This window comes from Zeus faber (genome assembly GCF_960531495.2).
Source record: "Zeus faber genome assembly, chromosome: 19".
Taxonomy (NCBI): Eukaryota; Metazoa; Chordata; class Actinopteri; order Zeiformes; family Zeidae; genus Zeus; species Zeus faber.
The window spans coordinates 14,952,293-14,973,441 of record NC_137206.1 but is presented as its reverse complement, the minus strand read 5'-3'; the positions used below and the strand labels follow the sequence as shown (position 1 = coordinate 14,973,441).

The 21,149-nt window shown below is 43.7% G+C and overlaps 1 protein-coding gene across 1 annotated transcript in view; it reads right to left on the bottom strand.

Annotated features, from left to right (window-relative positions):
- Window positions 1-21,149, bottom strand: part of cntnap2a (contactin associated protein 2a) — a gene marked incomplete at both ends in the record, with an annotated part of 398,026 nt that overhangs the window by 134,601 nt on the left and 242,276 nt on the right. Inside the window, one exon of the mRNA XM_080020721.1 lies at window positions 5,249-5,398. Coding sequence (XP_079876847.1) covers window positions 5,249-5,398 — 150 coding nt within the window. The remainder of the gene's footprint in view (window positions 1-5,248; window positions 5,399-21,149) is intronic.

Sequence of the window (21,149 nt, the reverse complement as noted above, 5' to 3'; positions counted from 1 at the left end):
GGATATAGAAAGAACCTACAAATGCCAGCCCTAACATTTGCGGCAAAACATTACTTCTTTTGGAGAATCCCCTTTTTGGTGCATCCTGATAATCTGGCACATGGGCAGACAAGATCCGTCTCATTAAGAGTGTCTCACGGCTTATGAATATGTTTGGAGAGGTTCATGTTGGCTTAATGTTGCTGGCCCCATTTACTCATCAAGCCGTGTGATCATAGGGAATAATTGAGGGCAAGCCAGGGGCTAAACTATCTTTCGTATGCTCTCTGCCTCCTCCATGATGATGATGGTATGGAAATTGTATATACGTTGGTCCATTTTCAATAAATGGAGTGGATATTCTATCCACTTATGGGTGTCGATGTGTGTGTGTGTGTGTGTGTGTGTGTGTGTGTGTGTGTGTGTGTGTGTGTGTGTGTGTGTGTGTGTGTGTGTGTGTGTGTGTGTGTGCGTGTGTGTGTGTGTTTGTGTGTGTGTGTGTGTGTGTGTGTGTGGGTGTGTTGGCATTTCCAATTGGGATCAATTGAACTGGACTCAATCATACAGACAAAGAAGAGAGTGTGCTCATAAGATGTCTGATTAACACTCCAGTGACTGTGATTTATATTATATTATGTATAATAGATTACTACTATTGCTTATTTAACCGGTTTGAAACAATCAAAGAGGTAAGAAATCACATTGCAAAATAAAACAGATCATGGAATAGCTGCAGTGAAATTAGTATGCCCGACTTGTTTAAAATTCAGGCAAAATCAAACCAACTGTCGGGACACTTAGAGCAAACCAAACAGTTCAAAGCATCCCACAAAACGACACAGCACTGCGACATGAACGAAAAGCAAAGGATTTTTAAAATAAATTATTACTCCCTTTTTCAGACAACTGATGAAAAAAATATAATTGATGAATAATAAATAGCTGAATATGAATAAAAGTTGGTTAAGAAAAAGCAGCGAAAGTGTGTCCTTTAAAACAGTGCTCATCAAGCCGGAGAGGCTGCCGCTTAAATGTGGTTTTGTACTCCTCATCGCTGCAATAATCAGCAGGTTTGTATTCCCAGCAGCCCACAGAACTTGTATTTACTACGGGGCAATGCGCTCAGCAGCATTAGTTATGTCATGTAACATTCACAAGAAAAGCCCTATTCGCAGTCACTGTCAAATCAGCCCACACACCCCAGCTGTGCTGGAAGGGAAGACACTGATGAAAGAAAAAATAAAGATAGAAAAATATCTTCTCAGTGTAAGACTTAGTGTGTGTGTACATGTGCACCAGGCCCATGCAGAGAGCTCAAGAGGGACAGGAAATTAAAAAAGGGCCATGTGGAACAAGTTTTTAAAAATGTCATTTCCAGCATAACCTTTTGAAATTAAGCAACCCAAACATACACATATATTGCAGTGTACGCCGATCAGCCGCAACATTAAACTGCCACCTGCCTAATATTGTGTATGTCTCCCTCGTGCCGCCAAAACAGCTCCGACCCGTCGACTCCACAAGACCTCTGAAGGTGTCGTGTGGTATCTGGCACCAAGACGTTAGCAGCAGATCCTTTCAGTCCTGTCAATTGTGAGGTGGGGCCCCCCACGTGGATGGGGCTTGTTGTTCCAGCACATTCCACAGATGCTTCATCGGATTGAGATCTGGTCAATTGGAGGCCAAGTCAACACCTTGAACTCTTTGTCATGTTCGTCAAACCATTCCTGAACAATGTGTGCTGTGTCTGTAAGATCCTGCTGAAAGAGGCCACTGCCATCAGGGAATACCGTTGCCATGAAGGGGCTTACTTTGTATGCAACAACGTGTAGGTAGGTGGTACATGTCAAAGTAACATCCGCATAAATGCCAGGACCCAAGGTTTCCCAGCAGAACATTGCCCAGAGCATCACACTGCCTTCGCCGGCTTACCTTCCTCCCATCGTGCATCACGGTGCATCTCTTCCCCAGGTAAACAGACACGCATCTGGCCATCCACATGATGTGTAAGAAAACATGATTCATCAGACCAGGCCACCTTCTTCCATTGCTCCATGGTCCAATTCTGACGCTCATGTGCCCATTGTAGGCTATTACGGCAATGGACAAGGGTCGGCACGGGCACTGATCGGCGGCAATTTGTGCTACAGTGCGGTGGGTCACATTTGTGCTACAGTAGCTCTTCTGTGGGATCGGACCACACGCACTAGCCTTCGCTCACCACGCACATCAATGAGCCTTGGCTGGCCATGACCCTGTCGCCAGTTCACCGGTTGTCCTTCCTTGGACCACTTTTGGTAGGCACTAACCACTGCATACCGGGAACACCCCACAAGACCTGTCGTTTTGGAGATGCTCTGACCCAGTTGTCTAGCCATCACAATTTGGCCCTTGTCAAAGTCACTCAGATCCTTATGCTTGCCCATTTTTCCTGCTTCCGACACATCAACTTCAAGAACTGACTATTCACTTACTGCCTAATATATCCCACCGATCGACAGGTGCCATGGGAACGAGATGAGCAATGTTTTCACTTCACTTGTCAGTGGTTTTACTGTTGTTGCTGATCAGTATATATACAGTATATATATAATTTGACTTGTGAGGTCAGCTTCCAACACCAGTTCCACCAATGATGACTAATTTGGATTCAACCGATTAGGACAGGTTCAGAGCACGTATGTCATGGATATTCATATCTTGCACAGAAAATCAATCCGCTACCTGCTAGTCATTTGGACTGTGGACTTCCTCTTCTCCCTTTGCCGACTGGCTAAATAAATTAAACCGGCTAAAAGATTTATTCTGGAATATGCAAGTCATTTAAACATTAACGTTATTCTCCTTCTCCTGAGAAAAAATGAAATCGGGAAAGGAGTTAGTGTCTTCTTTTTCCCCACGAAAATCACACAGTGGAGCCCGTTGAATATGTCTATTATTTGGGCTCATATTATTCTATTTTTATCCAAAGTTGACAGTTGATGTTCGGATTTTGAAAGAATTTAAATAAAATGCGTCTCTCTGGGGGAAACGGTTCCACCCTCAGCACGTCCCTTGTGACTGTCAGACTAAAACAGGTGTCTGTCGGGGTTGGGGGACCCCTCTTGTAGTCAATATACAGTATAATACAGCTGTTTCCAGTGAAATCTCGATGCCCGTTTCAAAAAAACAAAAAACAGCACCTGATGAAAAGGACACCATGGACATCAAGGGGCAAAGGGGTGTGCATGTGAGTGTATTTATGTGGAGAGAGAAGGTTGCAGCATGTGTTATGCCTGCATTTGTGTTAATACATGAATGTGTGTGCATGTGATAGCCACCTAACTCTCTTTACACGTGGGGATGTGAACATCGCACGTGCACTTGTGATATTTTTACACGCACATTGAAATATCGCCCTCCTCCCACCTCACGACCCATCTCTCAGATTAAAAATGAGCATCAGCAAATTCACTTCAAGACTTAGGACCTTTTCAATCCTGGTTTTAGCGAAATTAACCACGTACGGGTGTCATCTGTCCATTCAGCATGGAAAATATAAGAGCCAAAATATATTTCTTGATTTCTTGATTGTATTTCATTTCGATCAGAGTTCATTAAATTGTAATCAGTGAAGCAAACATTGATACAACTGACTGGTGCCATCGCCAAAGTGGCTTTTGTGAACTCGTACAAGTATCCAAACTTCATTATATCATTAGAATAAAATGATTGAATACACATAAAAACAGAAATTCAGACATTCTATGACGATGAACATCTTTAATTTTCCCCGAATCGATTTAATACCTTTTCAGACTATATCCTGTCTCCTGCTTCGCACCCATGTCTCATCTCAAATCATTTCTCTCGGACTTCTGACATGGAAAGGAAAAGGCTGAATCTCTTTACATTTCCCTCCATTATGTTCTTCCTTTTGTTCATTCCCGCCATGTTGTCATTTTTCCTCTCTATCACTCCAATTCACTCCGATTATTTCCTCCCCTGATCTGCCTGTCCTTTCCTCGACTGGTTTCCCCGTCTCTCTTCGCCATGTTTCCGTTTTTTCTTTTTTACAACCCTGTCGTACACGGCCGAGACATTGGCGCGCTTGGATCTTTCCCCCTCCCTCGCACCCGGCATCGATTAATAGCTCATCATTCCAAAATCAATTTCCCACCAATCAGATCACACTGGACACTGGAGGCTGAGGAAGAGGGGGAACGGAGCAATCAGGCCGGGAAAGAGAGAGAGAGAGAGAGAGAGAGAGAGAGAGTCAAATGCATTCTATTGGCGCAGCTGGGGAGGTGCAAAGAGGGGAGTAGGAAAGATTGACCGGATGCTTCTGTGAAGTGAACGCATCCGAATTGAACGTGTTTTACAAAAAAGGATACATGTTCTTTTTTTTTTTTCATTATTCCTGGTGCAATTAGGTTTTCCCGAACAAAGGGAAAGGGGGTAATTGCCTCGCAAAGGCCGCGCAAACCTCGAACCCAGAACGTCGAAAGAAGAGATGAAAATATGCGTACGATGAGAAACGGGATGAAGGTATGGGGAGGTTAAAGAGAGCGGCGGAGCGGTGACTAAGACGGGATGGAGTGGAAGGGTGGATGAGTAGAAGTGATGGACCCGGTAATTCCCGCCATCCTTCTGGGTTACTTGTCCATACAGGGGCCGGAGCCAAGACACACGGGGCCCCGCGCACTCGGATACACACCGTCTTCCAACAGACAGACAATAGTGTCTGGCATCATTAAACTGGCATATTCCTAACTCAGACAGATTACGTAGTTATTTTATGTGTGCGTGTGTGTGTGTGTGTGTGTGTGTGTGTGTGTGTGTGTGTGTGTGTGTGTGTGTGTGTGTGCGGACTCCAGCTAACTGAATAACCTCCACACTCTGACCAATGGGATTATAGATCGCGAGTGAGATAAATGATCCGCAGACATACTTAGACAATACTTAGCCATACTTAACGACAGGCTTGAATGCACACGTGGGCACACACACACACGCACGTGCACACACACACACACACACACATACGTACACCCAGCTGACACTCGTTTTGGCTATTTGGACTTTGCATGAATTGGGTTGGTTCAAAAAGGCATATTCGATATGAGTCCCGTGGCTGGTGACTCATGGACCTCAAACCAAGTGAGAACACATCAGCGGGCTCAAACGCCTTAACATGCCCTATTTTCCGTGAATGGGTGTTGGATGAAAGGGCGTTTCTCCCAAAGGGGAGGCGACATCGAGGGCCGTTGGTTTTCGACGTGCTCCTTACCTCCAAGGTGGTAGGTTCCTCCGGTGGCGATGGTGAGAGGCGAAGTCGTGCGGACCGCGGAGGACTCGTCGCCGTCGACCGTCAGCATGGCAAAGTTCTCTTTGGCAACCAAGCGCACCGCGTGCCACTGTCCGTCGTTGAGGTTTGAACCTGCGGGAGGGAAGCGAGGGGTACATCTTTCTTCAAAAAGCAAATCAGCGGAAAACAATAATCTTTGACGAATCCTTGAGAGCAAAATCTCCGGTAACAGCCTCTGTCATAGAGGGGGGCCCTTTCAGACGGTATATTTAATGCAAAATCATTTGTCTTTGAGTGCCGAAAATTTTCAACTGAAAAAGTGAAGTGTGCTTCACAGCACATTATTTAGATTTCAGGAACGTAGAAATGGTACTTTTTTTTCCCCTTCTGGTGGCATTTAAATAAATATAAGTACACCACCTAAAACATCCTGTGAGAGCTCCTCTGCTGGGTGGTTGTTTCGGTAATTGCCAGGAAGCGCAGGGCCGCTTCTGTCGCCGGGTAAGTGAACTCTGCCGAGCAGTGAAATTACTTTGGACTGGGAGAAGGAGACTTTTCTATTATAAGATCAGGATGTGAAGCTAATCTTTTGGTCAACCGGTCTTAGTGGTAAGTTGGCTCTGAAATTCCCCACCCAATAATTCACTTGTGGACAATCGTTCTCAGCTTTTAAAATTAAAGAAGCGAGTACTGTAGATGTACATACATAGATATAAAGTATGCCTATGTGCCTGCCTATATATATATATATATATATCTATATAGATATATATATATATAAATCTCCTTCCATGTATTATCTTTTCTCCATCTACCTACGCATGCACATGTTTTATACTGTATTGTATATATCCATACTCACTGTATTCACATGCACTTTACTGCATAAATAGCCTAAATAGCCTATCCAATATACATAACTCTAATACCTTCTATTTTGTACCTCCACTCTGTATTACTTTTTAGAGTCTTATTTTATTTTCATTTTACTTTATTTTTATTTTTTATTCACTAACGGCATTACGTTTTAGGAATCAGTTAGTTTTAGGTAGAAATTAGGTTGGCAATTATGTTTGGTTTAGTAACTATTGTGCATAACCTCCGGGAGCGTTTCAAGGACATTTCACTGCATGTATGTATGAATGTATGTATATGGATGTGACGAATAAACCTCTTGAAATCTTGAATGCAATGACAGCATCTTTGCTTATTTTATCTCTTTTTTCTCTTCCCGATTTCTTAATCTCTGGATTAAGATCTCTTCTTAAACCACCGCCAGGCTACATGGTTCCAACAAAGAGAGTGAACGTGGACCACCCGAGCCACCCGGTACGTTTCACCCTCTCCCCCAAATCACATCTAAATCCTTTTCGTCTCTTTTATTCTGGTGACGAGAGCCCCGGCAGCGGGCTCCACTTTCGAGGCGTCGCCGCCCAACTCCAGTCACTTTGGGGTTGAACCCCGTGTAAGTAGCGCCGGTACTCGCATATCCATTTGGGTTTTTCTTTTTTTTTTTTGAGTGCTAAAAATGTTCATTTAAGGGCTTCAAAGTCTCGGCGTGCGCCCACAGCAGCGTTGCACTTGAGCGCGTCCAGGTACCGTACACTCCTCTCCTCCTCCTCTCCGTCAATCTCAGCTCTTTGTCGCCGTGCTCCATTAGATATGAGTGATGTTTGGGAAGAAGACATTACTGCCGGGGCCTAGAGAGAAGCCGGCTCACTCTCATCAGCCTCTCCTCCATACATCACCTTTAACTGACACCAATCTCTATTCCTCCTCGCCTCCTTACCGCTCCCTCCCTCCCTCCTCTCTGTCTTTCTGTCACCGTCGCTCTGTCTTTGTTTCCTAGTCTCTCCGTCCGTCCTTCTTCCTTTGGGGTTTCTGGTCCCTGGTGCTCCGTCCCTCAACTCATATTTACCCGTATTAATCTTTTTTAAAAACATTTTTTATTTTTATCCATTCTCTCTGTTCTCGCAAGGTTCCCCTTGTTGGGTGTGGGTTGGTCAAGTTCTGACTCGTGAGCCTGGCCGTGACTCCTGAAGTGAGGGCGGTTTAAGGCCGGGGCACGTGAGAATTACTTCTGAATTATTGTCTGACTCCCCGTGTGTATCCCTTCAATACGCACACGCACAAAATACCACTCCTCCAAGAGATTGAATGGCAACATTTAAAATATGTCGAAATTCGAAGTTATCCCCATGTCAGAATAAGAAACACACTGGATTTACCCTGAATCAATCAAGGGAAGTACAAGTGTAAAACAGAATCTTAGATTTTGTCTTAGATTCTGCTTACCGATCACTGGGGTCCAGAGTGAGTGCTCCTCTTAAATCGACCCGGTTTTGAGAGAACAGCTTCGGGCGATGCGCGGCACAACGCGACGGTGGCGGCGATTCTTCTCTTGAAGCCGTTCACTCGACGCTGGATCGATTCAAGAGATTCTGACGCCGATCGCGCCCGGCTAAGATTTGGGTTCAAAAAAATGACGGGGATTTCCCCTTTAAACGTTCAGGTGCACTGACAGCAGCGATGGCTGTCATCGTAAGGGGCTGGTTGGAGAGCATCGCAGGCAGATGCTGCATTTGGGACGGAACGATGCCGATGTCAATCTACAGAAGGGCCAGTTTCTGCTGTGACACACAGAAAATGTTAATAGTCAACGTAAAATAAACAAAAAACGTGTCACACCACGTTTATGTGCGTTTTTTTGGCGCGTTCGGGTTCATCGTCTGGTTCAGCCTTGATCATTTTCGGTCGGTTCTTTCTTACTATTTGCTTTTGTAATGACAAAAAGTCAATTTTGGTGGCAATCTACTGAAATGTGCTCCCTCAATCACACTTTTTGTCTGGTGTTAACTGAACTACCCCTCCCTGTATATGAGGGGTCAAATGCAGAGGACGAATTTCACTCTTAGAAGTACGCTGAGAAATAACGATAAAGAATCGATTCTTATCAAATCGTAATCGAATCGAAATGTGTGTCGCTTTGATGAAATCACAAACGGGCGCGGCATTCAATCCCTTCTCTCCCGATAACCTTCCAGATGTAAAAGAAAATAGACAGTATGGGACCTTGTGTCCTCTCATCTGTTTTACATCACCAGCAATAGCTTTGAATGATGAGTTACCCGGCACAAGCATTCGCATGCTTCGCACACACACACATACATACACACACACACACACACACACACACGTACAAACACAAAATCGCGCGCACACACACACACACACACACACACACAAACACACACACACACAATCTTGAATACTAATTAAAATACTGCGCCAACGCTCGGCCACACGTGCGCAAAAACAGCACACACACACATGCACGCACACACACACACACACACACACACACGCACACGCACACACACACACACACTGCATGGCTGGGCAATGCATGGCTGTCCCTGCACTGTCACAAAAACGACGACATCCCGCCTGTCTTTTATAGATAAACAGGACATGGATAAGAAAAGAACGATAAAGAATATCAATTTAGATGCGGCCAGATTAGACATTCTTTATTTCTTTCTTTCTTAGCCATTAGCAGTCACCATATCTATGCAGGGGCCTGATAACAAGGTGACAGACTGACCAGTCCCTCTTTGCTCTGTTTTTCCTTTGAATGACACATTGAATAAACACAAAGAAATTGCATTTGGGGTCCATATGTGTCAACTCCAGTTTCCATTGTGAATGCTAAGCAGCAGGAAGAGAAAAAAAAATGTAATATCATTTTTGGAGAACCTTGGAGAAGAACGTAGCCCTAACTCAGACAATCTTCCGTGTGTTCTCCAGGAAGCCATGTTTCATTGCATATTATATTCAAGTTAAAATTACCACGTGCGAGGCGGTACTGGAAGCACGGCTGTGCGTGGGCGTTCACATGACGTGCGTGCAGGAAAGGGTAGGCAAACAGCGACGCCAAGGGCAAACAGGGCACCCAGCGAGCGGAAGTGCGGGGAATGTCCGATGACGTCATTCTGCGTAATACTTAGCCACGTGCTTCTGTATGGTGCACAAGTTAACAAATTAGCTTAACTATAATCTAAACCAACATTACAAATAATAATTACAATGAAATTACAATATTGCTTGCCTGAGCAGGGATATTCTACATTTTTCGCAAAAGAATAATATGCTGTTTGAGTTGTGTGCGCGGCTCCTCTACATCCTCGCGTGAGGATCTCATTTGGGATCAAGGATTTTGGAGCTGATGCACTGTCATAAGATCGCTTTCTGAAAAATTCCCATCCTCCTCCTCTCTGCAAAATGCAGTCCGCGGCCTGCTGGTTGGGCCCTCGTGAGTCCCACCCTACCAAAAGTGTCAAATTTATTTTTTCAGAAGCACTCTCCTGTCGTTTCTCAGCCGCCGTCTTTTCCATCCCCGCCTCCAAAGTCGCCTCGACGGGCAAGTGAGTGTGGGGCATTTGCGAGAGCGTAGGGAGGGTCAAGCGCGTCCCCCGTGCCTGCAGGGCCGCAAATTTTGTGCACGGGGAGCAGAAACGCTCAAACAAATAATAACAGTGTGTTTTTATTGTGGATTCACGTATTTTCGTTTCCGAATTGAATGAAACAAAAAAAACGTAACGTGCGGAACGGGGAGTCAAGGTTTTGGTGCCACCCCAAGATTTTCAGTGGCCTCCAGAAGGTGGAGCTGAAGAAAGCCATTACTGAGCTGATCACCCAGAGAAGCAAAATGGCCGATTTGGAGAAAGAACATGGCCAGGGTGGATTGGCCCCACTGTCGGATCACTCACACCCAGTTTTAATTACGTTTCAGCGCTATGTTCTGGACCGGCAGCCGCTGAGAATGAGGCGATGGCCCTGAAGGAGTTGCCGAGTGCTACTAAAATGAAAGGGCAGCTTGAGAAGGCCAAGTTTGAGGAGTTGCAGACGGAGAATGCAGGTAGCGCAGAGTGATTACGGGTGACAAAAGACTGTCCATTTTTTTCTCTTTGTTTTTATTTATTTTTCCTGAGAAGGAGCCACATAAGCTACCGACAAAATTGTTATTATTATTTTGGCTGATGTCCAGCGCAGGCAGCGGGGGCTGTCAGTTCAGCTTTCCAGAGTGACGTCCAGCGAGGAGGAGCTGGAAGCTCAGCAGAAGGAGGTGACAGCTCCGGAAGCGGGGCTGGGATCCACAAAAGACTGAACTGCAGCTTCAGAAGAGCAAGATGGAGGAAATGCAGGAAGAGATTGCTGGTAATGCTGCTATGAGAGGAAAGGATTACAGAGTTCCCCCACGTGTAAATGTGTCAGCGCGCGCTGTTTCAAGTGTAGACCGTCTCCTGCAAGGAAATAAAACTGTTAAAAAACATACACGGCTGCGACTGCCATGTTAAATTTACTGTAGCTCTCACAGTACTCTCTCGTCGCTGTGCCCATTAAATAGGGAAACTCTGTTGATCTAATGCAGTGTTTCTCGAATTTGGGGTAATTTGGGATACTGCAGGGGTTACTTGAAGATGTAATGAAAAGTGATTAAAAAATATATTGTTTATATCTTCTAGATCCAGACCTTCGAGATATATTGTTTATATCTTCTAGATCTTAGAGGGGGCTGCACTACTAAAAAAAAGTTTGAGAACCATTGATGTAATGCAATGTTTTCACTAATTGTTTTTTTTTTACAGGTGCTTCCAAAAACTAGACAGAGGTGACCTCTGGTTGTTTTTTTGACAAAGGTATCTTCGCAGCACCTCTCACGGGACTCTACTAGTTCAGATTCACTGCCTTTCACAATGGCCAAGGAGAATGGATAGGGGGTGAATTCATATCATAATGGCGATATAGTTTTGTACAATTCAGAGCTGGCAGGGGGCAAAGCATTAATTTCTCATGGATTGCTACTAAAACTGGACCGGGGTCATGTGTTATCCATGCACCTTCCTAAGGGCTTTGCTTTTTACGACGATGCTAGAGCATTTAACACATTTATCGACTTCCTGCCCTTCCCTGTGTGAGTAGAAAGACTTTTAACTTTTTAAATATTTTTGAAGAATTCATCAAAAGCCAGTGGGGTCTTTTTTACATTGATTTCCTCATGGATCTGATTAAGTAGATAAAAAAAAAGATCTATAAAATGTACTATTTCACACTACCAGTACATTGCATTAACAGTGCATAATTAAGAGCTTATTCAGTGAAATATATTATATCTACATACTTCATTGTTCTAGATTGCACACAGTGCTGTCAAACAAATGCAAATTGTTCAGACTGATAGTTCTCGCAGTTCAAACAACAACATAACAGGAAAAAAACCCATAGAACAAAATGTGGAGCCAGTGCCCTTTGCTATTTAAATGTGAAATAAAATATTTGAATGTAAAAAGACTAAAACCTCAAAGGACAAAACAATGATCAAGTGAACATATCCTCAAGGCCAGAGGGGCAAGTAATGGCCTCTAATTTATGTTCTGTGAATCATTAATCCGGTTGGGGGAGTAAAGCAGGAACATTTAATTCGCACCGCTCTGTCCTCTGTAAACAAATGCCTAGATGTGCACTACAGTACATGGCCAAAAGTAGCTGGACACCAGCTCATTTAACATTTAACATTCCGTTCCATAGTTATGGACTAATATGAAGTTTACGCCCTTCTTGTTGGTGGCCCCACATCTTCTGAGATGCTGTTCCGCTAGATTTTGGAACCTCTCAGTGACTATTATATATTATATTGATTATATTATTATATAATCAATAGCTAAAAAAATCACTGGAAGTAGGGGATCGAATTTGGCCCACGGAAAGCCCTGGACAAAAATGCCTCCCGCAGCTCTCTCTTGACATTGGCACAACGTAGATTCTACCTTTGGACGGCAAGATGAAGCATGATTAATGTCTCCGGAGAACGTGTTCCCACCTCTTCAGTGTCCGATAGTGAGGTTTTGCTCCACTCCAGCTGACGCTGGACATTGCGCTTGGTGATCTTGGGCTCGTGTGTGTGTGTGCCTGCTCAGCCATGGAAACCCATTTCGAGAGGCTCCTGACAAATAGTTCTTCTGCTGATGTTGCTTCCAGAAGCAGTTTGGAATGTGTTTTGTGCTCCAGAACTTGGCGGTCCCGATCCGTCAGGTCGCGAGGCCATCAATGTCAATGTGCAGTAGAACGTCTAACTAACTGTACAGTCGACCGGAGCAGCTATGGCAGGGTAAAAAATTAATAAATTGACTTGTTATGTCAATGTGCAGTCAGAATCAGAATCAGAATGCAATGTGATAGGGTGAAAGTCACCGGGCTTTTCAGTACAGTTTATGTCTATAGGCGATGCTGGCCTGTAGAGATTGCATGGACGTCTGCTTCGTTTTTATACCTGTGAACAACTGGTGTCGGTGATGAAGCCAAACCCACTTATTCAAAAGGAGGTCAACATACAGCACTTATAGCTCTGTGATGTATGTATTTTGGAACCCACTGCAAATTACAGTATACCTAATTTAATCAGCGGAGAAAATTTGAATGATGGCTCTTGAATAAAAGCTAAACACGATTGTATCATTTTAATGTCTCGTTGCACACATTTACCCTTACAGTAGTCCTATCACGCAAAGCCGAGGAGGATCTATTAATAATCTAATTTCCAAGCAATTTTCTTAAGTGGTCATGACTGATGATGAAGTGCATTATTGTGTGCATGCTCCTCTGTGCGCTACAGTAATTGTCTATAATTCCCCCTCTTCTGATAAACAAGTGATATTTCTTCGATGGCTTTATAGTCTGGCACCACAAAAGGTTTCCTGAAAAAAAAACCCAATCCGGCGCTATCATCTAAGGTTTTGAAGGCTGGACGTAGACTGGAGATATTCCATTCTATTTTCTATATTTGTAATATATTTGGCAAGACTTGGAATTCAGAGAGGTCAATCAAATATTGTGCTTCTCATGGCCGAACAGCCATCCTATAATAGAGTCACTGTTCCACTATTTACAGTATCCTAGGATTCAAATATGGCTGGAAAATATCATATGAATCAAAATCATATGCGTTTATTATTGTTATTATGCTGTTAATGCGAGTGGACATTCAAATGAAAAGTAGTTCAGCATCAATATAGGTGAAACAAGTATAAATGTAAAGGGATTCAAATCTATGAAATTAGGAGCTGAGGGGGCATTTAACGATCAATCGCTGTGTTTCGTGCAGGCAGCAGTGCATTTCTTCACGTGCATTTGTGAATGAGGGCGAAAATAAATCAATTAATGAATCACGATGAATAAGATATTCAGCTCCTAAAACACTGGAGAACTGCGTGGTTCTACCCACACACGTGATGGCAGCCTGGCATAGCGAGATGCAGCGTCTGAACGGAGGTTGTGTCTCTGGACGCAATTGGATAGAAATACAACCAATCAGAGCATTGGATAAATCTACAGCCAATCAGAGCATTGGATAGACCTACAACCAATCAGAGCATTGAATAGACCAACAGCCAATCAGAGCATTGGATGGACCAATAACCAATCAGAGCATTTGCTAGACCTTCAAACAATCAGAGCATTGGATAAACCTACAGCCAATCAGAGCATTGGATAGACCTACAGCCATTCAGAGCATTGGATAGACCTACTACCTATCAGAGCATTGGATAGAACTACAGCCAATCAGACCATTGAATAGACCTACAGCCAATCAGAGCATTGAATAGACTGATAACCCATCAGAGCATTGAATAGACCTACAACCAATCAGAGTAACAAAACGTGTGATGTAGCGCTGAGCGAGTGAGTTGGTAAATTAATCTTTTACCAAATCCTGTCAGAAATACGTGAACAAATCTTTCTTGTCAACAAAAGCGTTTTAGAGAAATGATACCATCCAGTTCCCTCAGTACTGTCGCTATAGCGCATTCAACAGACCGTTCCAGCCATCTTGGTTGTGTACAAAAATGCCTCAGCGCTCTCCTCTGCCTCGTCGTCGTATCCAACCCGCCCCCTGTTAGATAAACGGTTGTGATTGGCCCGACCATGGCAAGGTCGAGTGCAAATCTGTTTGGATGGGAGGGTGGCCAGACGTACGCAGTTGACATCGCGGGCACAAAAAAAATCTCTGTGATCGGCCCCGCCTCTGAATTCTTCGAAAGAATTCTGAGAAATCGAAACTCCCGCAGCGCACGCTGCCACGTGCACACGCGCACTCTGCTCCCTCTCCCATTTGTAAAAGAGCACCGTTCGTTTTTTTGAATAGTCAATATCGTCTTGAATGGGCTATAAACCTTATAAAAACATTTGTTTTTAGAAGGTAAAATAGAAAATAAAAAACAAATTCAATTTGACTTTTTACTGTCGACGCAGATAACCCGTTGACAGTCAATCGATTATTCGGCACATTTTAACATCCCAAGTTTGGATTGTGCAAATGGATCAGACAGAACGCAGTCAGGACACACACACACACACACACACACACACACACACACACACACACACACACACACACACACACACACACACACACACACACACACACACACACACACACACACAGATGGTTACATGAAATATTCCTGTATCAGTGTCACCCTAATCTTTTTCCTTCAGAGGGCAAGGCATTGAATAACAAATCCTTACAAGGCACACTCACAAGAATTGAGTTATAGGATGTCTGGCTGGCGATCATCGATAAATCCCGTCTACTTTGTGTGACATGAATGAAAGACACGACCGTGGGTGAAACATTTTTACCAAGCCCATCCCCTACTGCTCCCCCACAAGATATATTAAAAACAAAAACAACAAAGCTTCAAAGATTGCGATCCTCTTGCAAGGTAGATTTGGCATTATTAGACATTTCTAGCTGCTGTGAGGCTGGCTCGTAACTGTATTCTGTCACAATTGTATTTTCTTTTTATTTGTGTATGTTGATTTTGTTGAGGGTGCCTGGTTTCCTCCTGTAAAGCAATGAGCGCCTTAGTGCAAGTGTCTCCGGAAACAAAGCGGTGGTCTCTTGAACTTTGGATGAGAAGCCTGATTTCTTTTTTTCACTGACACCGTCATGTTGAGAAAGCAATTGACCTTGAGTTAACCTTGACCTGGAACTGTGCTATCACTCGTGAGCCAAGGCCGGTGTCCAATTCCTGTGACCAATCGTTGTCTAAGAAATGTCTATCATGGGTTAAGTTGCAGATGGATTTTACCAAGCATTTAGACAGGTGCAACGACGCCGTCTTTACAATGAGATTTAAAAAGTTGAAATTTCAATGCTTCAGGATTTGATACATTTATTTTTAGCACGGGTTAAAATATTGTTGTTGTGGGAAGGCCCTTGACAGAATGACCAAAAAGGCTTTAATTCCAGGGTGGCATTCATTTTTCAAATATGCACTGACTTCCTAATACTATACTCTTCCCATTCAACACTAGAATCTGAAGTAATTGTATTATTAGACACGGGGAAAGCATTTGATGGGGTTGAATGGGATTATTTGTTTGCTGTCTTGGAAAGATTTGGGTTTGAGCTGAATTGTGGTAAATGGGTTAAAATGCTATATTCTTCACTGCAGTAAGAACTAATGGCATCATTTGTAATTATTTCGCTCTACACAGAGGCACTCTGCAGAGTTGCACTCTTAGCCCATTTTTGTCGCCATCAAACCCCTGGCAATTTCTTTGAGAGCAGATAAAAGAATCGGAGGTATTACCGGCGGGGGAGATGTCACATAAGGTGTCCTTATACACAGATGATTTGCTTCTTTACATCACAGACCCATTTATCATCCTCCGTCCCATTTCTTGGGTCTTTTAAAATGATTTTGTGAAATATGCGGCTAAGTTAAATTTCCCCAAGAGCTCATTCTTTCTCATTGACATGATAGCTAAGGATGCCTCATACTGTAGCACCAATTCCAATTTAGAGTTGAATCTGATAGATTCGCCTACCTGGAAATGAAAGTAACAGGCACATCTAAGGCACTATTTGCCAGTTATTTTAAACCTATTCTATAACGTATTAAAGCCAATCTCAGCCGCCACTCAAGTCTGCCCATATTTCTTGCGGGCTCCATCACTTCAGTTAAAATGACAATACTTCCTAAATTTCTCCATCCATTTCAGATGATCCAAATTTTTCAGTCCCAAGTCATTTTTCACAGGTTTACACATTCAAATATCATCATTCAAATGGAATGGCCAATCCCTGGTTGAGGAAATAATTCCTTGAGAGGACAAAACAGAAGTGGGTTAGGTCTACCTCACCCCCTCGACTCTTATTGGCCGCGAACATGATGAAACTTGCATATTGGATCACCACTTTCTCAGATGGCGAGGGCCCATTATGGGGCAATGGGGAACTTCAGGTTAATGCTTCCACCTCACCTTTATCTCCGGTAATAGCTCCTCTCCCATTGGGTTTTAACATACAGCCATCCGATGTTGTAGTTCAAAATTCTCTTTAAATTAGTTCTCAGTTCATAAAACATTTAGGTCACTCGAACAAGTAGCTTCTCTCATCTTGCATCTGATCATCTTTTTCCACCATCACAACTATACCGTGCATTGAAATGATTTGACCTATGATATGTTAAGGCTGCTGCTCTGTGCTCTGCCAGAGTGGACGTGTCAGAAAGAGATGGTTGTGGTAAGATGATTCAGGTAGAGTAGAGGTAGGGTATGTGAAAATGCACTATATACACAGATATGTACACTAAACCAGTGTTTCTCAAATCGGGGTACTTGTATATAAAATGTATATAAAATGTTTATAAATAATTGTGTAAATGTTACGCAATGTATATAATAATTCGTTTTTGCTCCTGTAGAAGCCACAACTCCGCATGATATCCACCTTGTTTTGAGGAAACATGTTTTATTCGCAACGTCATGACAAAGTACAACGCTACCTATAATCCTAAGTGTAACAGCGACGTCTCTGATTGGTGGAGCTCGCTGTTACCATGGAAATGTTTACCGCACTGGCTGATGGGTACATTCAAAATTTCAGTCAGGCGGACCAACACTGACATTTATAGCCAGTTTAATTGTATCTCTGAATGAAATTCACACTGAGGGTATGACCCTATATCCCTTTTATTGCCAAACCTAAAATGTAATAGACCATTCAATAAAGAATAAGGGAAACCAGTATCCTGCAATTATTTCATGCTAGTTAGTCCGCTGTGACATACTTTCATTAGGTTAGTTTGGTGAATGTATCTGCGCTCCTCCTCCTTCCCCGTGCCACCCCCCACCTTTCTAAAGTCGAAGATAATTGGCCCATTCACATTAATTGGTTTAAATTTCATTTTATGGAGCACGGAAAAGGTCAGACCATCGTGCCCCGGGACATGGGTCAATATATTCATTTTTGTCACAATGGGCAGAAAAAAGCGTGATACCGGGTTGCCTGAGCGGCTGTGTCTGTCTAGACTATGCATAGAGGCCAGATCAGCGGTATCACAGCATGGAAAGCCAATGCCTCAGCTTGAAATCTGTCTGGCACCCAACCCAGCTAGACCGAGAGATATCCCGCCCGGTTTCAAAAGGTGTGTGTGTGTGCGTGTTCGTGGGAGAGGGGGAGTGCCAGCATTGTATTTCCATTGATTCCAGCCATATTTGCCTCAGGGATCAATGGTAGATAAAAGACAGTCAGCGTCTGACTGATCCCATTTTGAAAGACAGAGAGAGGGATGGAGAGAGAGGGAAACAGAGAGAGAGAGAGAGAGAGAGAGAGAGAGAGAGAGAGAGGTGATGGAGAGGAAGGTGAAGTGGGGAGCTACATACAACTCTAATTAAATTGTGGGTTTCAATGAGCGACTCAAAGGACGAATCAAAAAAGAATTGATGCTTCATCAAAACAGGACATTCACAAAATTTTAGGGAAAGTAGGAACACGAGAGTGTATTCTAATACAATCTTGAAGTGATTGCATTTTGGTGATAAATATTCCTTCTTGAACTTTAGTTAGCTTAAGAGAATCGCTACTTCAAGGAGAAGCTTTGTATACACACAAATTATGGCATCAATCCATTGAACAAATATTTAAAATAGAGCTGTCCACATGTCCACATGTACAGGGGGTACAAACAGCCCAATTCGATTCATATTATTGAAGGACTGAAGGATGGTCTTCGGTAGGTGCAAATTGTGCGCCCAAAGAAACAGAGGTACTTTGGGATGTTCCTTTTGGCACACAGCGGGCAGTGGCGGCCTCCCTACGCGCACCCATCCTCGGCTCTCTGCACCATCCTTCTTCCCTCATCACCTTTCCTCTGGGATGAGTGGGTGAGCCTGTGGATTCATCACATCTGATCTCCGCTCATGTCCACTCCTTTCTTCTCATTAGTATCCGCTCCAAACCCATTCCCCGTAGACCCCCTTGTCTCCTCTTTCCTTGTGACTGCTTCTTTGCTGTCACTTTACTTTCCTCTGTCTTGAGGAAAGTAAATCTCCGCCCCATTGCATATTGATCCCATTGTACGGATATGTCCTCTGGCCGATAAATGTATCGAGCTCCATGGCTCTCAACCTATCAGACGTTACAAAGTGCACAAAGCTTTGCAGTTGTCCACATACACATGTACGTGCGTACACAAATACCCACACAAGTGTAGCAAAGTACCCATGGACACATTCAGGAGGGTTCAGGGATAATCAGCTGTAGCTGCAGTGTGTTTTCCGTTCTGAAATCTGTGCCTCAGGCCTCTCCATTTCCATTACTATTGGGCAAATACTATGGTGTTTTAAGAGTGTGTGGAAATCTGTATCCGAGAGGAAGCGATATTATTACTTCTCGCCGGTAGACACACCCTCTCACACACACCCACACACGCACGCACGCACGCACGCACGCACGCGCGCACGCACGCACACACAATGCCTCCGAAATATGTATACATGTAATACAAAGAAATATTGGTAGTTTCACATGTTATTGTTTCCATGAAAACAATTGTGAGGTTGATGGTTTAAAAATTAATAGAGAAGTCCACTCTCTCTCTCTCTCTCTCTCTCTCACACACACTCACACACACACACACACACACACACACACACACACACACACCGAACAGACACAATCATAAAACACCTTTACCCGACACAAACTCTTACACACCAATCTGGCAGACCACCTAAATCATTTGTCGAAGAAAAAAAAAAAGACCCAGACCCAATACCATTTGTAAGGATTTCATGGGCTTTGGTCTACTTCAGCCAGCTCTCATTTCATGGCAGTTTATGTCGGACAAAAAAAATTTTTTGGATTGATGTGTGGGTGAAAAACATGGTTTTGTGCAGTTGTAAAGACATCAAGACAGCACTTGCAGCTAGTGGATGAACAAGAGAAAGAAAGAGAGAGACAGAGAGAAAGAGAGAGAGAGAGAGAGAGAGAGAGAGAGAGAGAAAGAGATAGAGAGAGAGAGAGAACGAGAGGAAGGGGGCAGTGGTTAATGAATAACTAAGAGAAAAGTGGCAGGGAAATTATGTCCTCTTAGGAATCCAAAATAAGTAGACACACACACACACACAAAATCATTCACACACACAAGCACACACACACACACACACACACACACACACACACACACACACACACACAGACACACAGACACACAGACACACACACACACACACACCACACAATCAGACGCATACAAGCATGAACAAAACATTCATAGATGGGCACATAACAATTTAGCGTATAGGTTTGTTTGTGCTTGTGTGCATGACTGGCTTTCTGTGTGTGTGTGTATGTGTGTGTGTGTGTGTGTGTGTGTGTGTGTGTGTGTGTGTGTGTGTGTGTGTGTGTGTGTGTGTGTGTGTGTGTGTGTGTGTGTGTGTGCGCGCGTGTGTGTGCGTGCGTGTGTGTGTGTGTGTATGCCTCTGCCTCTAATCGCAGAGCACCATTGAATTTTCCAACCCCAAGACCCGAAATCCAGGCAATAACAATTCCAGGTCATTGGCACCTTTCATTTACATGATGGAATTTGCTGAGCGGAGCTCATAGGTCTCTAGTTTAAGTGGTCTCCTAAATTGCAAATTACTGTATCCCTGCTGTGCCCGATCTCTGCATTTGCACACACATCACTCACCCATCCACATTTATTTATTTATGCCACATTTTACCTCTCAACATATACACTGAAAAGAACAGAGACAGAGCCATCCCCCCACCCCCTCTGCCTGTGTCCTGTCAACATTTATTTGCCATTTTTGGGGAGCTGAGCCTCTCATTACAAGTCCAGGGAGCTCCAACTGTGTCATCGGCTGAACCCTGTGTTTCTTTTTTTTCCCGTGGAAGGTAGTAATGTGTTCAAAGCCAACAGGAGTGTGTGTGTGTGTATGTGTGTGTGTATGTGTGTGTGTGTGTGTCTGTGTGTGTGCGTGCATTATTGAGTGTGTTTGCAGGTGTGTCACAGATATATCGATGTAATCGCAGGCTCGAGCCCAATTAGCCTAGAGGGTAACTCCATAATAATCCCTACCCTTGGGTATAATGGCCTATTAAAGTAGCAGTGGCCAGAATAAATTAGTGTGTCTCAGCAAGGGGTAGAGGCAGAGACAACCAGAGGGAGAGAGGGGAGAGAAAGGGAGAAAGCGTGGGGCTGCAAACTAAAGGTGAGGCAGAGAGATAGCACAGGAGGGTAGAGGGAAGGAGAAAAGACGGATGGGGGCGAAGAGGGAAGGAGAGAACGGAGGAAACGATGGAAGGAAGGAAAAAGATCGAGCCCTAGACGTTGTCACCGGGGAGCCCCGGCCGCGTGGAAGGATGTCATGTGACCTCATCCCTGGAACATTTCATTAGGTTCTCACGCTGTGTAAATACAGAGGTATTAATTGGGCATTGTGCAATAAATACTGTTTCTAAATGAATAATAAACTAAATCGCACAATGCAATTTAGTAACTGATATGTGTATATCAAGTTAATGATA